The 23,222-nt window shown below is 41.5% G+C and overlaps 1 protein-coding gene across 4 annotated transcripts; it reads right to left on the reverse strand.

Annotated features, from left to right (window-relative positions):
* Window positions 1-462: 462 nt before the first annotated feature.
* LOC117355722 (transmembrane protein 14C-like) lies at window positions 463-23,026 on the reverse strand. Of its 4 annotated transcripts, none has more exons than XR_004538441.1 (6): window positions 22,998-23,026; window positions 17,097-17,173; window positions 13,191-13,292; window positions 11,591-11,678; window positions 2,886-3,298; window positions 463-2,764 (listed from the first exon to the last, which is right to left on the reverse strand). XR_004538441.1 is itself a non-coding variant. In XM_033934683.1 (5 exons), the coding sequence occupies exons 1-5, from the start codon at window positions 23,009-23,011 to the stop codon at window positions 3,241-3,243; spliced, it is 339 nt and encodes a 112-aa protein (XP_033790574.1). In that variant the 5' UTR covers window positions 23,012-23,026; the 3' UTR covers window positions 2,727-3,240. The 4 variants fall into 4 exon arrangements, 2 of the variants coding, with proteins under 2 accessions (XP_033790574.1, XP_033790575.1); XR_004538442.1 differs by having other exon boundaries at window positions 2,727-2,885; window positions 3,007-3,298; XM_033934683.1 differs by having other exon boundaries at window positions 2,727-3,298.
* Window positions 23,027-23,222: the final 196 nt, after the last annotated feature.

Here is a 23,222-nt window from a genome sequence, read left to right on the forward strand (position 1 = left end):
AAGAAAGGTAAAGTCTCACAAAGATATGAAGTGGCAGTAGGCAGCTTGGGGCATCAGCCTCAATGTCATGAATTCTTCAAATCAGACTGTTATGGCATATTGGACTTATTTGCAACTTTGTAAATGCAACACTCCACAGTGGTCCTTAGTGTATCTATCCCTAAATGTAGGGTTCTTCCATTTGTTTTTATACATTTAATGTCCTTTCCAACAGATTAGAGGTAGGTGAGCATTGGGGCAGTGCAAACAAGAGAAATAGAGGTAACTGGAAACACTGAGCAGCGGCAAACACATTTTTATTAAAGCACCACTAGCAATGAAAATATATTGCTCTTGTTTTGCCTGTTGGTCTTGTTCATAGGTTTCCTTTCTTTTTTGATCATAATGTTTTCTGTCGCTACCCTATTTCCTTTTAAGTTGTTAGCAAAGTCATGACTTTGCACTCGTAAATATGATTTTAAAATGGTTTTCCAACTAATGCATTTTTTTTTTTTGTCAAAGCTGCATTGTAAGTTGAAACTTTAAACTGTTGAACTCTGTATTAAACCTGCCATTTTATGAACCATTCTAACCTTACCAGATTTATTTAAAAGATGAATAAACTACTGTGACAGTGATTGTGTTAAGAATGTTGTGATTCTGATTTTGTTGCAGACCCAAATGTCATAGCCTCTTGGCCACAAAACCTGAAGTAAGCTTTGATATAACTAGTAAGAAAATATAGAAAATGCAGTCAGTTCAAAGAAAAATAAGCCAGACTCACAACATAGGGCTCCTTTTCCTAAGGTGTGCTAGCGTTTTTAGCGCACGCACAAAATTACTGCGCAACACCAGCTCAATGCTGGCATTAAGGTCTAGCGGCGCGCTATTCTGCACGTTAAGGCCCTAACGTACCTTAGTAAAAGGAGCCCATAGACGCTGGTAGATGCAGAGGGGTGTTTTGTTTAGCATTCCAGCACCTTCTTTTTATCGGCTCCCCATCATTCTCCGACATGCCAATTGCCAAGGCGCCACAGCAGCATTTAGCCACATGCAAGCCTCTAGGGGCAGCAATCCCGACCTGCTGTCTCTCTCACCCTTATGCCCCCTAGTGCACCTTTCAGCGCAGTTTTCCCCTTCAGAGCACTAACTGGCACATTAATTTGCCAGCGTCAGCTGCAGCACCTTCCTTTCTGCCACTTCCCCGTGTAAACAAGAAGTTACATCAAAGAGGACTCTAGTGCCTTTGTAGGCAGCTTAAATGTTACTGTTAGTGCACCAAAGGGGAAAATTGTATTGAAAAGTACACAGGGCAAATACGGATTAAGGGAAGATTCTCAAAACCCACCATGCCTTTAAGGATGGTTGCTAAACTGGTTCCAGCCGGTTTAGTGTGGAAGTATTCTACTGGCCAGTTCTCAAAAGGGCTCACCATAGTCTTCAAAACTTCCTGGCAGACTTTGACTCTGCCATGCAAATGTATTACAACAAGGTCATTAATATTTAAACAAACACTCTGGGCAATTCTCTATTATCACCAGGTGATTCCCTAGCATTGCTGTCCTACATTTGCAGCCAATATTTTCCAGCTGTGATAGCCTTACTTTCTAGTCAGTGCCTGAGAACTGATTGGCTCAGCCATTGACAGCTCAGACCTGCCAGAAAATTTTGCCCACTTTCTCCCGCTGCCGTAAAGCATACCTTCCCAACTCCCCCCCTCCTCACCACCCTAGCAGGAGGGATGCCCAATCCCTGCCGTCACTGCCATCAAGCAGGAGGGATGCCACTCCATCCTGCTATTGTGATTGTGTCCCCAACAATCCCATACCCCCCCTTAACTTATTTATACAGGCCAGCTGGAGGGATGCTTACTCCCTCTGGCCAGCAGACCCGCTTCTTCAAAATGGCGGACCTTCCCCGCCACGGTGCTTCTGAGCTGGAGAAGACCTTAGGCATCTGGGCCAATCAGAGCCTTAGGCCAGGATGCACCAGGGAGGGGAAGGCCTGCCATTTTGAAGAGGCAGGCCTGTTGGCTGAAGGGAGTGGGCATCCATCCCACTGCTGCGGGGGGGGGGGGGGGGAGGTGTCAGGGGTTTTCTGGCAGGTCTAGGCTGTGAATCCTTACTTTCCTGTTAATGCCTGAGCCAATCAGGGCTCAGGCACTGACCAGAATGTAAGGCTATGAAAGCTCAGACCTACCAGAAAATTTTGTTCACAAATGTAGGACAGCAAGTTTAGGGAATTCACCAGGTAATAACAGATAATCGCCCAGAGTGCTCATTTAAATATTAATGACCTTGTAATACATTTGCAAGGCAGAGTTGGAGTCTGCCAGGAACCTTGGAAAAAGACCACGGTAAGCCATTTTGATAATCCACCACGGGAGAGGAAGATAGGGGGCTAGAACTTGGTGTCGAAAATTCAGATAGAATAATGTCTGGAAGAGTCAATCAGGGATGTGTAAAGGGAAGAAAAGTCAGATGGTCTGGGAGTAGGGCTTTCAGAGGGGAATAGAAGGGATTAAGGAGAGGGGAACTTGAAAGGAGCTACTTGCTGTGAGGGTGAATGCTGCTATGAAGGTGTAGAAGATGCACAAAAAAAAACCTTGTGAAGCATACTTATCTAGATACAATCTTTGATTTACTATGATCTAAACTATAGATTTCAGAGATGAAAAAAATGACACCAGCGCCAGCTACTCAGCTGCAGCCCATTTAGACACAAGAAGTCTGTGGCAGAACACAGCATCAAATATTCATCTTTTTATTATTGCAGTTTTATTCTCCTTTCCAATTTGCTTAATGTGTTCTGGTTGGACAACCACAGCTTCTTACAGTTGTAAACCAGTTCCATTTTTACTTGTCTGTTTAGATAGAGGGAGCAGGAGTTCCTGCAGTACAGACCACCTTTCCAATTTGCTTAATGTGTTCTGGTTGGACAACCACAGCTTCTTACAGTTGTAAACCAGTTCCATTTTTACTTGTCTGTTTAGATAGAGGGAGCAGGAGTTCCTGCAGTACAGACCACAGAATTCAACAGTCCACAGTGAGGTGATACTATACTATGAATCACTCATTTTGGATATTAAAGCATTTGACAAAAATATCTTTTGCAGATTATAAATCAAGTTTGCCAAAAGGGCATAGAATCTGTGCTTCTTGGTTGATGGCATTTCACACCTGAAAGCAGAGTCTCAAATGCTGTAGCCTTGCCCGGCTAAGTAGAGCATGCAACAGCTCCAGGCACACAGTACAAAGCCTATTATGGCTCATGTGGCCTGTTAAGCATCCGAAGTCCAAGTCTTCCAACCATTAACAAACTAGAAAAAAATTTAAAAAGAGACATTTTGTTTAAACAATAAAACAAAGAAATAATGCAGAGAAGAATGTGGTACTTTTTGGTTATGTCAAAACTATGCTTAGAAGGTAAGCAGAACAAAATGGGTCTTTTAAATGTCTGGAATACATGGTACTAGATAGATAAGCAAAAGATCGCTTAAAACTAAATTCAAAGTTTAAAAAATAATAATAATAACAGTAAGATAATATTCTGGGGAGTGATAGTCGTCAATATTTTTATGGCCAGTATCAGATGCTGATCCCTTTATGCTTTTCTGGTAAAAAACAAACAAACAACAACCCTTTATCTGTATAAATTTATTTATTCAATTTTCTATACCGTTCTCCCAGGGGAGCTCAAACGGTTTACATGAATTTATTCATGTACTCAAGCATTTTTCCCTATCTGTCCCAGTGGGCTCACAATCTATCTAATAATGTACCTGGGGCAATGATGTAGCAAGTGGCCCACTCAGGGTCACAGGGCACAATGTGGGCCTGAACCCACAATTGCCGAGGCTGTAGTTACAATCCCTGCATCACACTCAGACATTGTATGGTATAAAATAGCAAGGCAACCATTGTCTGATAAAGTGGGGCAGAACTGGCAGAGGCAGAAGTTATACTAATATTCAGCCATTCTCCATTTATGGTCTAATTCTATATATGGTGTTCAAAAATTCTATATATGGACGCATACCCAATTTGCATGCACAATTTTATTGCTAAGCCAATTAGTGTTGACAATTGGGCACTAATCAATAATTGGAATTAATTGAATTTGCACATATCGTTAGCTGTCAGGAGCCGTGTACATTTTACGTGTGGTTCTGAAAAGGCACAGCCATGGGTGGATCAGGGGCATTCCTGGAATTTACATACAATTTTACAAAATAAGGGAGATTCACATGTAATTTAGGTGCAACAATTTATACCAGATTTTACTTGGTGTAAATCTTGGGCATGGTTCCCAGTGCCAAATGCTATTCTATAAACCCCACCCAACTCTGAAAGCCATTTATAGAATTCAGTTCGTAACTTCTTTATTCACAGTATTAACACAGCCTTGCTTTATAAAAACTGGCCATCTAAAGTTATGCTGCATATTCAGTTCTCAGACTTAAGCATATTTTTTGACGTTATATAAATAAAGTATCTGTTATAACTGGGATGTTTATTTAGAAACAAATGCAGAAAAGGAAAATTTCCAGCTCCCTTTCCTGTCTTTTGGGTTGGTTCTCCTTGTTCAGCTGTCAGGGCTGCAAGCACCCAACATCAACACCAATGCACTGACCTGACTCCTACCCAATCCCCAGGACAGCAGCAGTAGCAGTATACTGTGGGAAAGTTAAGTGTGGAGGTGGGGGGGGAAGAAAGGAAAACCAAAACTAAAAGTACACATAAGCAGAAGTGCCAAGTTACCCAGTTCCAGGCTGGATATTTTGGGCTTGCCCTGATTTTGAACTTACATCCCAAAGCAGTGGGGGATTTGTAGTGCTTGATTCTGCCCATTTAAATTGGTATTGCAAATTTCATACTGCGAAACTTATTACAGACAAGAAAAATATGAAGCATCAACGGTACCAGAAAGTTGTATTTTCATGAGTAGAACTGTCTGGTACAGTCATAGGTGTCAGGAAAAAAAACATTGAAGTTGATCCTGAAGAGAAAATATCACTGGTACCTTTGACTATTTAGCCGGTACCATTGGTGCACAAAGCCCCATTCCATGAGGAAAAGCCCATCGGTACCTTTGGTTACTTGTCCAGTACCGTAGGTGCCTGCAGCCGGAAATGGTCACTTGGTCGGCATGAATGGAGTCAATGCCATAATGACCTACGATATTGGTAGGAAAAAACTGGTGGCTCATGGAAGACACCAGTATTTTAGGTTTCTCTGCCAGTACTGTTAGGGTCGCAGCTTGCCTGAAAAAGGGAGCTATGGATTATGCAACCCTCTCTGAAGAATAAGCGAGCCGCCAGAATGGTTTCTGAAAGGTCAGCATGAATGGACTCAATGCCATAATGACCTGTGACATCGTCCTCCAATGCAGATATTGATGCTGACGTGTTCGATGCTGCTGTTGAAGATGTCTTCATTTAATGATAACTGGAGACACAATGTGCCACGGCACCTGCCACACTTATGAAGATCCCGAAAAATGGGCAAAACATCAACGGGAAAAGCAACATCTCAGCCAAAATTGAATCTGAGGCTGAGACAATGTCAAAAGGCCCCGCCGACTAAGTGCCCGCAAGGGAAAGCGAGGCGGAGAAAAGTGGACTCACCATTTTTCTTCTGGTTTCTTTTTTACAAAAAGAAAAAACAAGAGAAAGAATAAAATAAAATACGCACGAGTGGGAAGGCAAAAGGCAAATAACGAAGAACATTTGAAAAGATGACCTCCACGGAAAACACAGAACTGAGGAGCCATGTGCCTACGTCGGGTGAAAAGGCACTCGCGCTTGCGCAGTGTGGGCTATCGCAAACTTTCTAAAATTTCTCAAAGTGGCGATGCACTTTTAAAGTGTCCATACTGGGGCTCCGTGGATGACATCACCCACATGTGAGAATAGGCTGCCTGCTTGTCCTGGTATAATATAGAATTTCAAGTTTTATTTAAAATTTGATGAATCTTAATACAAAGCGATGAACAAATGTAAAATAATTAGTACGTCACAATATTCAGGGAGACAATACAAATAACATAAGCATATTACATAGCGTAGACAGGACCAAGAGATCAGCTTCAATAGAATATTTAAGGAGTTTGTTTATACAGAAGCTATATGGATATCAGCCACAAAAGTGTGTGTTGTTTGATTAATCATACAGGCCTGGATTCTATAAATGGTGCCTAAATCGTCCGGTGCCTAGAAAAATGGTGCCAGCTGCTTAGGCACCGTTTACAGAATCGTGTGCAGCAGTGCCTAAGTAATAACTTAAGGCACCAGAAATGTAGGCCAGGGTTTTAAAGACCTACATTTCAGGCACCTAAGTTTTTGGAGCATCACACTTAGCGACGCCAAGTCACGCTCTGCCCATAAAAATGCCCACCTGAGTATTAGCTGCTGCTAAGTACCTACCTTTTATAGAATCGGGTAGGCACCTGTTGCCCAATTAAATTTATTTTTCAATTATTGAAGCTGTTAAGGGGATTTTGCCATTTAAGTTAGGCGCCCTTTAGAGAATCTGGCCCCTAGTATCTACGTAGGTATAGGATAGTACTTAGATCATTACGATAGCAGCAGCAGAGCAGCATCAAGGATTACAGCAAACACGAGTCCCTCTTTCCCTCTCTGAACTGTGATTCTGTCTATTAAGGCATATTTGGAAACAAAAAAAGATAAAGGTTAAGGCTAAAGTATATATAAGAATCTAAAAGCAAAAACAAAAGAAACTGTGGAATTGATGATTCCGATGAAATCTTTATTTGAAAAAGGTGCAGATAAATTCCAAACTAAAACACTGTCGATTAGCTGACACTGCTCTGATCGGCAACGCACTATTGTACACAGTATCTTAGTTTGCTGATCCTGCAACCTTAATTTGTGGTTTATAGAAGTACTGTTATTGAATAGGTGTGGAATTTACTAGTTGTTCCATATGTGTTATTATTCCGTGATCACAGGATCACCTTTAAAATGTTTTAAAATATGTAGAATAGTGTGGTCCATTCTTTTTCTGACCATATACTATGCTGATGTTATTGATTTCTTTTCTTTTACTTTCACACTTTTTTTATCTCTCTTCTTAGACAGGAGTGTCTGCCCGAGCTTACAATTATATCAATTATTTTTTCTGGACAGAGGAGATATAATCTATGATTCAACAATATATATCATATATTATGGCTGATTTACATGTTTTTTCCTTTAATGTGAATGGTCTTAACCATCCCATTAAAAGGAAAAAGATAGCTAATTATGTTTCCAATAAACATCCTGATATAATTTATTTGCAGGAAACCCACCTCCTACCCGCTGCTGCCTCGAAATTTCAACTAAAGGGATTTTCAACTCACTTATATTCCCCTGCAACTCATCAAAAGAAAAATGGTGTGTCAATATTTCTTAATGATAAACTGCTTCCCGTTATTCACAATTCTAAAATAGACACGGAAGGAAGATGGTGTCTAGTACATGCTGCGATACACTCAACTAATTTTATTTTTCTTAATATATACGGCCCGGTCAAAGACCACCCAGACTTTTTCAAAGAGCTTCAGCTGGCGATAGTTGAATTTGGTACTTGTTCTCTTATATTGGGAGGGGACTTTAATCAAATTCAAGATCTATATATTGACAGATCTTCTTCTTGTAAACCCTCCAAATCCAAGTCTTTCACAGCTCTTCATGCTTTAAAGGACGCCTTTTCTCTTGTGGATCCTTGGCGCTTGCTTTACCCGAAAGGTAGAGAATACACACATTTTTCACCTCCACATAATACATACTCGAGAATTGATTATTTTCTCCTATCCCCTTCTCTTATTCAAGATCTCACCAATACCATTATACATCCAATTTCTCTCACGGATCATGCTGCAATCTCTTTATATATATCCATCTCAGCCCCACAAAAGGAATCCCCCTCATGGCGGCTAAACAACGCCTTACTGCTAGACGAGGAAATTATTGAAAAAATCAATTCTTTCACTGCGGAGTTTTTTGAAAATAATTCTAAAGATCCTGAAATTTGCCCTTCCATTGTCTGGGAAGCATACAAAGTAACCCTTAGAGGTGAATTGATTAAAATTGCCTCTTGGAAAAAGAAACAATCCATGAAAAAGGAAAAAGATTTAGAAAACTCCATCAAAACCTTAGAATTACAACATATGTCTAATCACATACATGACCCAAATACTTTCCAACGTATTCAAAATCTTAAATATGAATATAATACTTTAATTTCATATGCAGCTAGGTGTGATATTTTTATCTCTAACTCTGGTCATTATATGGGAGATAATATAATGGGTCGTCCTTTGGCCAGATACCTCAAAAATAAATCTAAAAGACAACATATAACGGCTATTCAGAATCCATCAGGTCAATTAGTCAAAACCAGATCTCTAATTTCCTCTCAATTTGAAAAATTCTATACTTCTTTATACCAATCCGAATCTACTACTCCTGAAACAGATATAGACTCCTTTCTTACCTCATTAACTCATCCGACCATTCCAGAATCTGTTAAAATGGAACTTGATTCCCCAATAACTATATTAGAAATTGAAACTGCCATTTCTTCCTTACCTGCTGGGAAAGCCCCTGGCCCAGACGGCTTTACGAACAAATTCTTTAAGCAATTTCGCAACCTACTAGCTCCTCATCTCCTTAAATATTATGACTTCCTCCATTCCACTCCGGACATGCAATTCAATTTCACTGAGGCCACTATTGTAGTAATCCCTAAACCTGATAGAGATAACACTTTGGTTGAAAACTTTCGCCCCATCTCTCTCCTCAATTTAGACTACAAGATAATGGCAAAATTACTTGCATTAAGACTTACCAAAATAATCCCGTCGCTTATACATAAAGATCAAACAGGATTCATTAAACAAAGATACATAGGAGACAACCTGCGCCTATTTCACTATATCAACGCTCATGCTAAAACAATGTCAGACCCTGTAATAGGCCTAGCTCTCGATGCTGAAAAAGCCTTTGACCGAGTGGAGTGGCCTTTCCTTTTCCGTGTCCTAAAGTGGTATAATTTTGGCCCATTTTTTACAAACTGGATAAAAACGCTATATCATCAACCCGCAGCTCGTATTAGGATTAACAATTCTTTATCCAATAAATTTCCCCTCCATAGAGGCACTCGACAGGGCTGTCCTCTCTCACCATTGCTATTTAATTTAGTGTTGGAGCCACTCCTTTCAGCTATACGACAAAATCCCTCAATTAAAGGTATTCCCTCTTCTGATCGAGACTTTAAATTAGCAGCTTATGCTGATGATGTTTTAATTTTTCTGAGGGACCCTTTACTCTCCCTTCCTAATCTTATTCATATTATCACTCAATACTCCCTCCTTTCCGGTTACTCTGTTAATTGGGAGAAATCAGAGATCTTCCCTCTAAATGATAATATACTTCCATCAGATTTGGCTCATTTTCCTTTCTCATGGTCACATGAAGCTGTGAAATACTTGGGGATTTTAATACATAAAGATTCGGTTCATGCTCAAGATCTTAATATATCTAAAATCAAAAATCTAGTTCTAAACACTACATCACGATGGTCTCCACTTTTTTTATCCTGGTGGGGTAGAATAGCATCCATCAAAATGACTCTGGCCCCTCAAATTAATTATATCTTTTCTATGCTCCCTCTGTTATGCCGGAAATCATTATTTCATTGGCTAAATATGAAAATATCTGAATTCATTTGGAACAAGAAAAAACCTCGAATTGCTCTCGCCAAATTGAAAGCCTCTAAGATCAATGGTGGTCTTAACTTTCCTGATTTCTATCACTATTATATTGCTTCATTAGCCAAATATGGAGCTTACTGGCTCACTAACTCCTCCACTCAAGATCTTTCCACTCAAGATCTTCCTGCCTGGTTTGAAATGGAATGTTTTTTATGTACGCCTTTACACATCTCCTGCTTACTAACGGTGTCAATACCAAGGCACTTGAAGAGATACTCTTTATTGAGTGCAACGCAGCATGCTCTTTATCTTATAGATACAATGACTGAAATCTCAATTAATGTTAGTCCACTCATGTCCCTTTGGAACAATCCCAAAATTCAAAATCACGACAAATCTCTATCATGGAAAAGGTGGCAGCGGGCAGGTATATGGTTTGTCCATCAATTGTCTATCCTCAACTCGTTAACTCCATTCGATATACTGTGCTCTACATACTCGCTGCCTCCTTCTGCTTATTCACAATGGCGTTCTCTCACTGGAGTGTTGTCTTCTATGCATATACGATTTGACTATATGACTTCCAAAAATACTATTTACCACTGGTCTTCTTTGTCTCTATTAAAAGGCAAGGCGATATCATCCTTCTATAGTATTTTAAGAGATCACTCCTTCACTTTTTCACCTCACTCTATGAAGCATTGGGATGCTATACTCACCACTCCGATTTCTGATATTGATTGGGAGCTTTTTTGGTCATCAACAAATCGCCCGCTTTTATCTTCTAGAGTATCACAATCAATGTACTTTCTTATGTGGCAAGCAATATGGACTCCACTTCGCATGTGGAAAGCTAACTTAAAGCAAGACTCAGTTTGCTGGAACTGTTTAAAAGAGGAAGGAACTCTTGATCATATGTTATTACATTGTACTCTAGTCCGTTCTTTTTGGACCTACGTCTGGAACACCATACAATCTATTACTAACTGCTCAGAAGAAATCTCTATGGACATTGTAATCCTTCGCTCTCAACACCCATGTTTTACACAATCAAATTGTCCATCTAAACTCATTGATACCATGTTGGTGACTGCTCTCATGCACATTCTAAAAAATTGGAAATCACCTTCGCTACTAAATTATACTTTTTGGTGGAACTCTCTGAGTATGTATCATAGATTTGAATCCTATGCATATGAGAAAAGAGTTACATTCCGAACCTGCATGAACTTGAAATATAACAAATCTCCATGGTCATTCTTAGATTCCTATGTGCGCTCATCTTCTTAGACACTCCTGTTATCCTTTTCTTCTCTTCTCTTCTCTCTTTCATTTTTCTTTCCTTTTTCCTTTACTGCTCTCTCTCATCTTTATCTTACATATCCCTTACATGCACCCTCAATAATTGGAGCCTTTGCTCCTCTATAGCTAAACATAGATTTGTATACTCTATATACAGAAAGCTTTATTTTGTTTCTATGTACTTTAAATGATTCTTGTATCCTTTAAAATACTTAATAAAAATTATTGAACTGAAAAAAAAAAAAGAAGTACCGGACCCCAGAAGAAGGTCTTTTACAACCGAAACACGGCCTGTGTCAGGTCTATACTTTTTACCGTGTTTTATATTTTTATATTGCATTTTATTTTGGAATTTATCTGCACCTTTTCAAATAAAGATTTCATCAGGATCATCAATTCCACAGTTTCTTTTGCTTCTGCTTTGCTGTTTTCCTTGTGGAATCTTTTTGGCGGATCTTTTTTTATTTTCTATATAAGAACCTAGGAACTTAGAACCACCTTGTCTTAATTTCTGCCTCACTTAAACTTGCAGGCCATATGCACCATTGGGGGAGGAAGGTGAGCAAAAGGAAGCAGCAGCAGAGTACAGTACCTGGCCCCAGCAATTAATCCAGCAGGCATGAACTTTCCAGAGTTGTAAAACCGCATACCCATAACACCAGCCAATGCGCCAGATGCAACTTTGAGGTAAAAAAAAAAAAAAAAAAGAATAAGTAAATATCTCAATGAAACAGATTATATTTTGTTATTCTGTTTTAATATAAAAATGATGCGATTTTCTGTAAAAGACCTGCAAGGCAGTTGTAGGTGAAAGAGTGCATCCCTCTTAGGTGCAGACAGATTTCACTGCTGTCTCTTTAGCTACTAACAGTTAGCAAGGTTTCAACCCCAGTTGCTGCTCACTTACACCAATTCCCAGATTTAACAGCTAACAAGGAAAACACCATCTGAGCCAATCAGGCTCCTCCCCGTACATCACATGATATACCAGGGAAGAAAAGCCCCACCATTCTGGAACGGCAAGCCTACGAGCAGGACGGACTGAGCTTCTATCCTACTCCAACGTTCCTGGGAGAGTATGGGGGGGGAACCTCCATTGTCAGGAGGGAGTGGGCATCCCTCCTGCCTTATTTTTTTTTCTTTCAGGGGGAAGGGGGAGGGTAGAGGATGTTTGGGGGGCACCTGGCACGGGAATGGGCAGCCCTATCGCTGCCGCAAGGGAGGGGGAGAAGTCGCATTGGCAGGAGGGAGTAGGTATCCCTCCTGACATTTTCGCTGCTGTGGGGGGGGGTTGTAATGCCCCAACAGCTGTGATAGGAGGCTGCTTCCCCTGTCACTGCTGTTAGGGCTCTGCGCATGTGTCAATTGCTTACTGAGCGATTGGTCGATCGTGTTTGCGTGCAAACCATTTGCATGCAAACTTGATAGCGCATCGATCGCTGCTGGAGAATCGGCCAACAGCGATCGAGTCAGTATCTTTAGTGTATCTATCTCAAAGTTATTCAAACTTATTAAATCACAACAGGATTGTGAAAAATTGCAAAGAGGACCTATGAAACTGGGCATCCAAATGGCAGATGGCATTTAAATATGAGCTAAGTAACGAATATAAGAAAGAAGGACCCAAACTATAGCTACGTGTTGCAGGATTCTACACTAGGGCTTTGAAAGTAAGACTGGTTATAGCCAATTTTACTTGCAAGTTAGCTCAGCCTCCAATGCTCAGAAGGGGGCTTCTACCAATCACGGTAGCAGCTACCAAGAACCCTATGCAAATGCATTACAAGGAGCTCATTAGTATTAAAATGAGCACTCCTTATAATGCACAGAAGGAAACGCCCACCTCTTACTGGGCAAAAATTTCTACCAGTAGTGCTCTGCCAATAGCTGTTTGTGTGTGTGTTGTGTGAGTGTATGTCCCGTGCCTATGCTCAGAAAACAGCAGTTAAGCACGGAACACACACGCAACACAGTTGTGTCCAAATGCAATCATCATGGGCCTCCTTCCCCTCTAGCTATTTCTTTTATACTCAGAGGAACCACACCATAAAACTCATGGAATTTCATATATCCAAGATTATTTCTATTTTACATAAAACAGACTCCGCTATTCACAAAAGACATAAAATAAAATGTTTACGCAAACTATTGGATAACAGCATGTCTCATCACAGCTGTAAAATAATACATACTTAGAGAAAGCCATACATTCTTTGGATCATGGGACATCTGATAGGCCCCCAGCCCAGCTAAGCTCCCAAAAAGCAAACCAGCAGCCAGAGAGGGGACGCTACCTGAAAGAAATGTAATGAAAAGCTGATTAAGTGCATTTTTAAAAATGGGAAAGAAACGCCACAAAAAAAAAAAAAAACAACCAAAAAAAAAAAAAGGAATTGACCCCAAAATATCCACAAAGAAGAAAATCCAGAGAAAACCATAAAAACTCTGTGGAGTGATGATGTTCCTAAATGGACTTTATTTGAAAGTATCAAAGTTCCAAAGGTACACTAAAATCATCCACATAAAATAATTCCATCCACATAAAAGTATATCATCCACATAAGAGCCTTAAAGGACCTAGTCCGCTAGGGATACAGGACCCAACACGGTCCGCGTTTAGACAAAAAGTCTTCTTCAGGGGTCCCTGGGGGTCCTATAAAGGTGAGTACGTGGGAAATAATTGTGTGGTGAGCCGGAAGTGAGACACTGCTTGCATAATCTTAGATAAGGAGAGAGTTTTTCTGCTTTTAAAGCACATACTGAAATAAACCCACCCTATTTCTCAAACTGTGATCATCTATACAGAGCAACATCATAGCCTTTCAAGGGGGTTTTGCCATTCACTACAATGCTTTGAGATTTTAACATTAGGTTCTACATATGCATGTACCCAGGGCCGGCGTTAAGGGTGGGAAGCAAACAGGGCAGCTGCCCTGGATTCCACAATTCCAGGTAGCCTTGTGGCCCGGCATCTCCCATCTTTTCTCCAGCACGGCCCAACATTTCTATCCCTTCCCTCCACTTTATGGCCTATGACAAAAAGATTTCCTGCAACAGCGACACTGAACAGCTGCCTCAAAGCTTTCTCTCTGCTGCATTCTGCCCAAGCTGAAACAGGAAATTGCATCAGAGGGGCCCAGAATTTGACAAAAAGAAAGCTTTGGGACAGTCAATCCAAGTCTCTGCCACAGAAAATGGTTTTCCTAGACCAGAAGGTGAGGGGGATGGGAGAGAAACATCAGGCCATGCTAGGGAGAAGGGGAAGAGATGCCAGATTATAGGGTCCCCTGGAAGTTTATTGTGTGTGTGGGGGGGGGGGGGGAGGGTGTTAGAGGGGATGAGACAGAGGGGAAAATGCTGCACCAAAGTTGGAGGAAAAAATGATGGATCCAGAAATTAGAGGGGGGGGGGGGGCGGAAGTTACATCAAAAGGAGGGCAAGAAGGTTCCAGTTGGAGCAGCCCTGCCTGCAGGAATCTTCGAAGAGGCTGGTAGGACTGCCCTGGGAGCCATGAAGGGGCCAATAAAGGCAGGGCCGGCGTTAGGGAAGGCAGTTACCCTGGGCCCCAGGGAGCCCCGCAGTCCGGGCATCCCTTCCTCTCACTTTGCGGGCGCTTTCAGAGTTCTCTTTCTGAGGTGTCTGGATATGGCATCCGTTCTCACAAGTCCTGTGGGACTGCCCCAAAGCTTCTCCTCTCAAGCAAGCCACAAAGGTGGGAACAGGAAGGTGCGTCAGAAGAGAAGTTTTGTGGGCAGACGCACGGGAATTGTGAGAACGGTTGCCGTATCCGGACACCTCAGAAAGAGAAAACTCTCAAAAGTGCCTGCAAAGGTGAAGGGAAGGGAGGAAAATGGCCTGGCGAGGGGAAGAGTTTGAGTGGTGCTGAAGGGAAGTGTGTAGGGGGGGGGGAAGAGGGGAACAAACGCTGAAGGGAAGTGAGGAGGGGAGAAGATGCTGAAGGGAAGTAGAGAGAGAGGGAGGAGCAGACGCTAAATGGAAGTGGGGAGGGGAGAGAGAGGGGAACAGATGCTGAAAGTGGAGAGAGAGTGAGCAGATGCTAGAAAGAAGTGGGGAGGAGAAAAAGGGAAGCAGACACTAGATGGGAGAGAAGAGAGAGAGGGGAGCAGACTTTGGAAGGGAAAGGAGAGAGAGAGAGCACATACTAGATGGAAGGAGTGAATAAAGAAGAAAGGGCACATGCTGGATTGGGGAATATTGGAAGGGGTGAGGGAAAGAGGAGGCAAGCTGTAGGTAGACACAATGAAAGGGAATTTGAGGACTGGTCAGTAAGAAAGTAGACAGGTAGAAAACAAATTGAGAAGGAAGAGCAGAAAAGGAAGGGAAAGGGAGAGGAACGAGAGATACCAGAGCATTGGGGGAGGGGGAGGAGACAGATACCAGATCTGAAGGGAGAAAAGTAGAAGAGAGATGCTAAAAACTACCTGGGGGAGTGAGTGAGAGATGCCAGACCATGGGGGAGCAGAAGGAAGAAGATGGGTGCCAAACCAATTTGGGGGGAGATGGAAGGGAGAGGCAGACAGTTTCTGATAGAGGCATAGAAATAGAGAAGATGCCATATGGAAGAGGCAGAGAGAAGGCAAACAGTGGATGGATGGAAGAGAATGATGAGAAGGTGAGGAAAGCAGAAACCAGATAACAAAGTTAGAAAAAAATTTCTATTTTTTTTCTTTATGATAAGGTAGCATTGTAAAGGTAGCATTGTAGCTGTGTTGATAAACGTTTACAAAACAAAGCCCTGCCAGCTGAAGATCTCTTCCTCTAGTTCAGCAGCCAGAACTCTGATTTATAAAATGACAATTGTATAGAATAGTGTTTCTTTTTATACTTTAATAAAATAATTTCAGTATAAAACTATACAAGGCTTGTGCAGACGAGATCAGATGGTTTGCAGGGATGGGGATTGAGCTCTTGGGGACAGGGTAGAGAAGGGGACAAATTTTTTTCCCTGTGTCATTCTCTAGTTCCCAGTTCAGTTTTGGTCTTCCTATTTCTATTTTTATTTGCAGTCCTTTGTTCTGTATTTGGTGAAGGTCTGCCTGTGTTCTGTGTGTGAAGAAGTAATCTCATTTAAAGTTGTTTTATATGTGGTAATAATGGCAGATGTGGAGATCAGGGGAGGAGCTAGAGAGGAGAGAAATCAGGGGCCCCTACTTAAATTTATGCCCTGTGCCCTAGCATGTCTAAAACTGGCCCTGCATACTCCTAAGCACAGCCCTATCATTTTTTTGATATGCAGTAAGAAAGCAATTTCCTCATAAATTTGCATAAAAACTAGATCCAAGTAGCTCTACACATTCCCTTTCAAAAATGCGACAAAATTTAAATTAAAGAACCTTGTGTATATTTTATTTCTTCAATAAGCAATAACATTCTAAATCCTTGGTCTATATTGCTTGTAGTGCACTATACTTGTGGCCAGCCAATCAATGCTGCAGATGTAATTTAGCAGGCATTCGTAGCATTCGGGGAGAGACACAGCAAAGTCCTAATCATCATCTGAAAGTAACATATGCTCTCTGAAGGTATATTGATAGCAGAGTGCAGTCCTCTCTGAAAGAGCAGGTCATTGTTATGAGTGGGCTAGCTGACAGGAAGCCCTGTGGGGAGGCCATTGATAATGTACTGAATCTAACATTAATAGTCACCTCCCCCTTTCCCCCCTCCCCATTACTAATAGCAGAGAGTGCAGCAGTGGAGGCATACTGTATTCCAAATAACAACAAAAGTATTGACATACTAGAAATACAAGGATTAGAAGGCAGCAAGAGCTAGTAAAAAGTGGGCTCAGAAACAAAACTCCTACTTTTCAGGGGAACAAAATAAAAATCACAAAGTATCCATGCTGTTCTGTTTTACAGCAGATGGTGCCTCTAGACAAGCTTCCAGTCAGCCCAAACTGCAAGTCACTGAGGCACACCCATAACAGAGGGACCAAAGCACCCACCCATTAGAATGGCCAAGAGATAGCAGAATCTCCAACTGTTCCTAAATTTTGCAGGTTTACACCACTCATAGACTCTGTGGTTCTAGAAATTCTGACAGGATTACAAGCTTGGATCAGGTGTCTCAATACTTACCTGCTTTGACGTAGCCAACAACTCCTCCTGAGGCGACCAGCGCGGCATAGCCAAAACCAATCCAGTCCAGACTCATCCTGGAAAAAACACAGCAGGATATGAGCACAACGAGAGACACATATACAAGGTATTTGCTTAGCACAACGGGCTGAGAAACAGAGAACGAGAAGGGCCAACCACAAATCCAAAATCTGTCACCAGTGGAGAGAGGCAAAGCCATAAAAGAGCATGAAGCAAATTTCATAACAAAGTCAAAACATTCACAAATTTGATGTACATGTTCAGACTTTGCTTTTAAATGTGATTAATACCCTTTTTGCACCAGGACTGCCCAGAACCAGAGACTCCATGCCACCAACGCTCCTTATGACCATCTCCCGTGGCCTCAGGTAACCCACTTGGACTGCAAGCTCTTTAGTGAAAAATACAGGATATCTACAATGAATATGAATAAGAGAGATTTGCATATTTATTATGGATATCCTAAAAACCTGGCTTGCCTGTGGACCTTTCCCCCACACAAGCGATTACCGACAACTGCATAGGCCATTGTTAGCAGTTAACAGTGCTAACTGCTAACATGTTGCTAAAATTACTGTAATATAAATACACTGTTATACTGTATAACCAATAGGAGTCCAAAAACTGCCTTCACTCTGTCTAGAATGCTTCCATAAATTGCCTCAGATTTCAAGACCCTTATTTGCACCCCGTTTGATCTATTTACATAACCCTTGGGGGACCCCCGACCTAAGAAATCAGACCTTAAATATATTTTAAATGCATCAGCGCAATACAGATTATGATTTTTTCCCCCTCTCTTAACATAGGATATATTTGTTTTCTGCTGAAATTGTAGACTGCACCTGAGTATGGATAATTATTTTCTTGACAGCTTGTATTGCAATTTTCTGCAAAGTTCAGCTATGATGGTGCAAAGTTTAATAAAGCAACTCTCTACACCTCACTGTCTGGCAATGGGCTAAGTAAAAAGAGTACTGAACCAGAAAACTTAATGCAGATCTGCCTCCAAAAGCGATGCTCACCAGACAAAGTCCTAATGTCTGAAAGCAACACTCAAAATGCTTAATGTCACTGGTCTATTTTTGGGCATTTTAACGTCTGGAAAATCCACATTTAGGCCAATATAAAAAGGTGTGCTAGGCTACATGCACATTCATAGTCACATGTTCTATACATTTACTCATGTTAATGAAGGCCTTAGGTATTGCTCTGAAATATGCATTATGTCTTAAAGGCTTAATTCAGTATTCTTTTTTGACTCAGAATTAGAGAATGACACAGGGAAGTGTTCCTGAGGTAAATCACGGTTAGTCCACGGGAACAGGGAAAAATGTGGCTGGTTTACAGCAGGAACAGGACCTTCTACTGCCCCGCAGGAGTGGTAACAGGTCTTATTCCCATGGCAAAAAAAAATTGCACCAGAGTCAGCATGGCAACACCCCCATGGCTCAACATCTACTCCCCAGCTCTCCTCGTGCCTACCTTACCCAATATGAGTCAGCTGTGCCTGCTCCGAGGCCTTCCTTCAGCTGACAAGCCCCTCCTTAATGTAACTTCCGGTTTTGCAAAAGATGACTAGACATGAGGGAGAAGAGGAAAACAGAAGAGAGATGTTGGATTTGGGGGGAGGGCATAGGGACACAGAGGACTGACACTGGGCATGGAGGGAATAGGAACACAGAATTGTGTTGATGAAGAATGTAGGGAGAAGGGTACAGGGTAAATACTAGAAAGGGGAAGTATAGAAAACAGAGAACAGAAATACTGAACATGGAGAAAAACATACACCGGGATGGAAAGATGAATGATGAGCATGGAGAAAGTAGATATGTCAAATGGTCAGGAGACCCTAGCAAGCGAGTTAAGACAAAAGTTAATAGAGACCTTGACTTGGAGATGATTTGAAGAATAAATATGACGACACAACAGAAGGTAGAAAAAATAATTTTTGTTTTCTAGTTTGTGATTAGAATATATCAGATTTAGAAATATGTATCCTACTAGAGCTGGTGTCAGACATGGGACTGCAAAGTCCAGGCTGTGCTTCTTTAGCTTCCAGCTGGCTTAGGGCTCCCATCTGACCAGGGTGCAGTTGCCCTAGTTGCACTCCCCTAACACTATTCCTGCCATATGTGACTGAATTTATTCTGCTAGCTTGATTTTTCTATGGAGCATTCTGTAGTAATTTGACTTCAGTTTTTCTCAATAGTGGAGGAGATATTTGTGAGGGAAAGGAGACAAGGGTTTGTTAATCCTTGCTTTGTATTATTTGTGATTTATAAAATGACAACTGTACAGAATATTGTTTCTTTTTATACTTATAAGTTAAATATAAAATCATACTATTCAAGGCTTGTGTGGTCGCTGGGTGTTACGAGCAGGTTCTATTCTGTTACCGACTATGGAATTTGTGGGGACGGGGACAAATATTTTCCTCGCATCATTCTCTACTCAGAGTTAACTTTATTCCATTTTTGACCGAAGAAATGTAACTCAAATTTCTCAGGCTAGTTTTGGTCTATGGTGTTGTGGCAATGTGGTGTCCTGAACCTGAACCTGGAGTTCTTGACTTGGATCTTCTGGTCTTAAGGTTAACCACTGCAGCAAGAAACATCACTTGCAGGCCCATGCTTGTATAGCACCCCAAACTAATACTAGCCCCAGGAATGCGAAGTTAATTTTATTCTAGCTCCAATTCAACAATTAAGTCCCCCAAGCCTTAGAAAATTAACTAAACACTGGGGTACCCGAGTCTGAATTTCCCAAGTTACACAGAGATTCAGTCATGTCCACAAACTGTCTTTCACAATGTAAGCTCTTTGGATTAGGTACTTTGGCCAGTCAGAATGTTTCTATATGCAAATTTTTTGCCCTAGAAATGTCACCATGGTACAGCACCTAGCATAAGCCCACAAGAAAAACCAATACTGGGTCAGACCAATGGTCCATCTAGCCCAGTATTGTGCTTCCTTTGGCAGCTAATCCAGGTCACAAGTACCTGGCAGAATCCCAAATAATAACAAGGCTCTATGCCACTGATTCCAGGAATAAGTAATAGTTGTCCCCTTGCTGTCATGCTTCTTCAGATTCAACTGATTTCTCCGTGCATCAAACTTGGGAGAACTGGTAGCCAGGCAGGCATGAGTGAAACACCATACACATGTGGGCCATACACATCAAAAGGAGATGAATCCAAAGAGGCAGGAGATGACATTGATAGATATTTGTATAGTCAGTGAATGCTGCACATAGAAACATGATGGTAAATAAAGATCAAATGGCCCATCCACAGCATCCACCATCTCATCCTCTCCCTCAGAGATCCCATGTGCCTGTCCCACACTTTCTTGAATTCTGACACAGTACCACCTGTACCGGGAGACTATTCCATGCATCTCCACCCTTTCTGTAAAAAAGTATTTTCTTAGATTATGTCTGAGCCTATCACCTCTTAACTTCATCCTATGCCCTCTCATTCCAGAGCTTCCTTTCAAATGAAAGAGATTTGCCTCATGTGCACTTGTGCCTCTTAGGTACTTAAACATCTCCCCTCTCCCGCTTTCCTCCAAAGTATACATATTGACATCTTTAAGTCTGTCCCCATACACCTTATGGCAAAGACCACCAATCATTTTACTAGCCTTCCTCTCTGGACCAATTCTATGCTGTTTATATCTTTTTGAAGGTGCGGTCTCCAGAGCTGCCTTTGTCAAGCGTGACCACAGGCATAGTCACTAGCAGCTTTCTGCCAAGCAGATTGTTTTTGCTCCTTCACATTGGCTAATAATTTTCATTGTACCAACTAGAAGACTATTGATATTTGGCTCTTGACAGAGGCAATTAATTGCTGCCCAAATACTGTCAGTGTCGAGTCAACTATAGCAACTCTCAATAAAGTTTGTGCTGATTGACTCAGCTTGAGCTGGTGACATCTCTCCCTCTCGAATCCTGTTTGTTGTGTTGTTCTCCAGAACTGTACACAATATTCTAAATGAGGTATCACCGGGGGGGCATTAATACCTCTTTTAATACTGGCCATACCTCTCTCTATGCACAATGGTGTTTGCTCTAATTCAGTGGTCTCAAACTCAACCCTTTGCAGGGCCACATTTTGGATTTGTAGGTACTTGGGAGGGCCGCAGAATAGAATAGTTAATTTCTTCTTATTAAAGAAATGACAATTTTGCATGAGGTAAAACTCTTTATAGTTGATAAATCTTTCCTTTTGGCTAAGTCTTAATAATAATATTGTAATTTATAGGTAAGAGGAAACATGATCAAAAACGGTTTTATTTTACTTTTGTGATTATGATAAATATAATCGAGGGCCTCAAAATAGGACCTGGCGGGCCGAATGTGGCCCCCAGGCCGCAAGTTTGAGACCACTGCTCTAATTCATTGACTAAACAGATGATCTTCTCTCACTATGATATTCCCCTTTGTAAACGCTAATTCAATCTCTCAGGTAACTTCAATTTTCATGTATTCTTTACCCATAGGAACTCAATTAGTTTGTAACTTTTCTATTTTATGCTTCCTGTTATTCGCTGACTGCCCAGCCTTCTTTCAATGTGAACCGCCTAGAAGTCATTTGACTATGGCAGTACAGAAAAATAGTTATTATATTATTAAAGAGCAGCATTTTTACACTGTATGTCCAACGAGCATGTCTTCTCACATTTATACACACTACCATTTCCCAATTTCAGCACGTCTTTACACTGCTCTAACAAGAATGTTGGGGGAGGTAGCCTGCAATGCTCCTGCTTTCAAATTTAGCACAGGCCCAGAAAAACTATGCAACTCAAACAATTACTGTACAGTATAACAACCTCCATCAATATATTACAAAAAATGTGGGGTGGGGTGATAAAAAGGAACAATACAATCGCAATATTCATATTCAGTGAACTTAGAACACAGTAAAAAAATGTTACTAGTACAAATTCAGTGATTGGTAATAACAGAATGGAGACTGCGTTTGAGCTTTCAATCGGTCAACTCCAGACAGCAGTAATAAAACAGTTTAAAAACCCAAATGCTTCCCTTCTACGCCCTCCCACCTCTCTCCCTACTGCTGAACGATGACGTTATTTGCAAGCAGTAGAAGAGAGCACAAAGTCTGTCTGCACCCAGTGCACAGCTCGACCGCGAGAACCCTGCTGATTGGCCCTGCTACAGGAAGGAACTGGAAGAGAATCCAGCAGAGACCGCCCATCACCTCCAGACGCGAGATCGCAGCTCATAGGCTACAGTGGGAGGAGGAGAAAGTAAGCAGAGGAATTCCCCTGACCTCGGCTGATTGGCTGCAGAAGATAAAGGCGGCGAGAACACACCCAGCCTCTGTTGATTTCGAGCAACCAGGAAGTAGGAGGGGGAGACTCATAGCGAGCCGAGCTGTCACAGAGACTGTCGGTTTTGGGGGGGGGGTTCTTCTTCAGTCTTTGTAATTTTTATTGAAGGAAACAAAATTTTTTTGATGCAGATAACAATGAGAAATTTGTACTAAAGAACAAACAAGTGTTTTGTAAACCAAGACAAATGACATTGTGGAGGGATCTCAAAGTCCCTCCTTGGCCGCAATCCAGCCGGGTTTTTAGGATTTCCTCAATGAATATGCATTGAAAGCAGTGCATGCACATAGATCTCATGCATATTCATTGTGGAAATCCTGAAAACCCGACTGGATTGCGGCTCTCAGGAGGGACTTTGAGATCCCATTTTTTCTACTTTTTAGAGATTTTTTTTTTTGCAATATATGTTCTTTCTAACTGGATAGCAAACAAATTGTTTAACCAGCACAGGGACATGCTTTCCCCTCCCCTTATATAGACACAAGCTGCGCGCAAAAGCAGACATAACATTCACGCTCAGCACCTTGGAGAGCGCATGCTCTAAAATAGTGGTGGGAGGAGGATCGATATATAGGCTTCGCGGGCGAACTTTTTCCACCCTGCCAAACTGAAAGTCCTGTTCATTTTTGCTCCCGGAAAGGATTAAAGAGAGGAGGCGGGCGGGATGACTGCTTCTGCGTGACCCACCGTGTTGGGGCGGTGCTATGGAGAGCGAGAGGCGGGGCTACGCAAGCGCTATCTGACTTAC

Source organism: Geotrypetes seraphini, chromosome 2 (assembly GCF_902459505.1).
Source record: "Geotrypetes seraphini chromosome 2, aGeoSer1.1, whole genome shotgun sequence".
In the NCBI taxonomy this organism is placed as follows: Eukaryota; Metazoa; Chordata; class Amphibia; order Gymnophiona; family Dermophiidae; genus Geotrypetes; species Geotrypetes seraphini.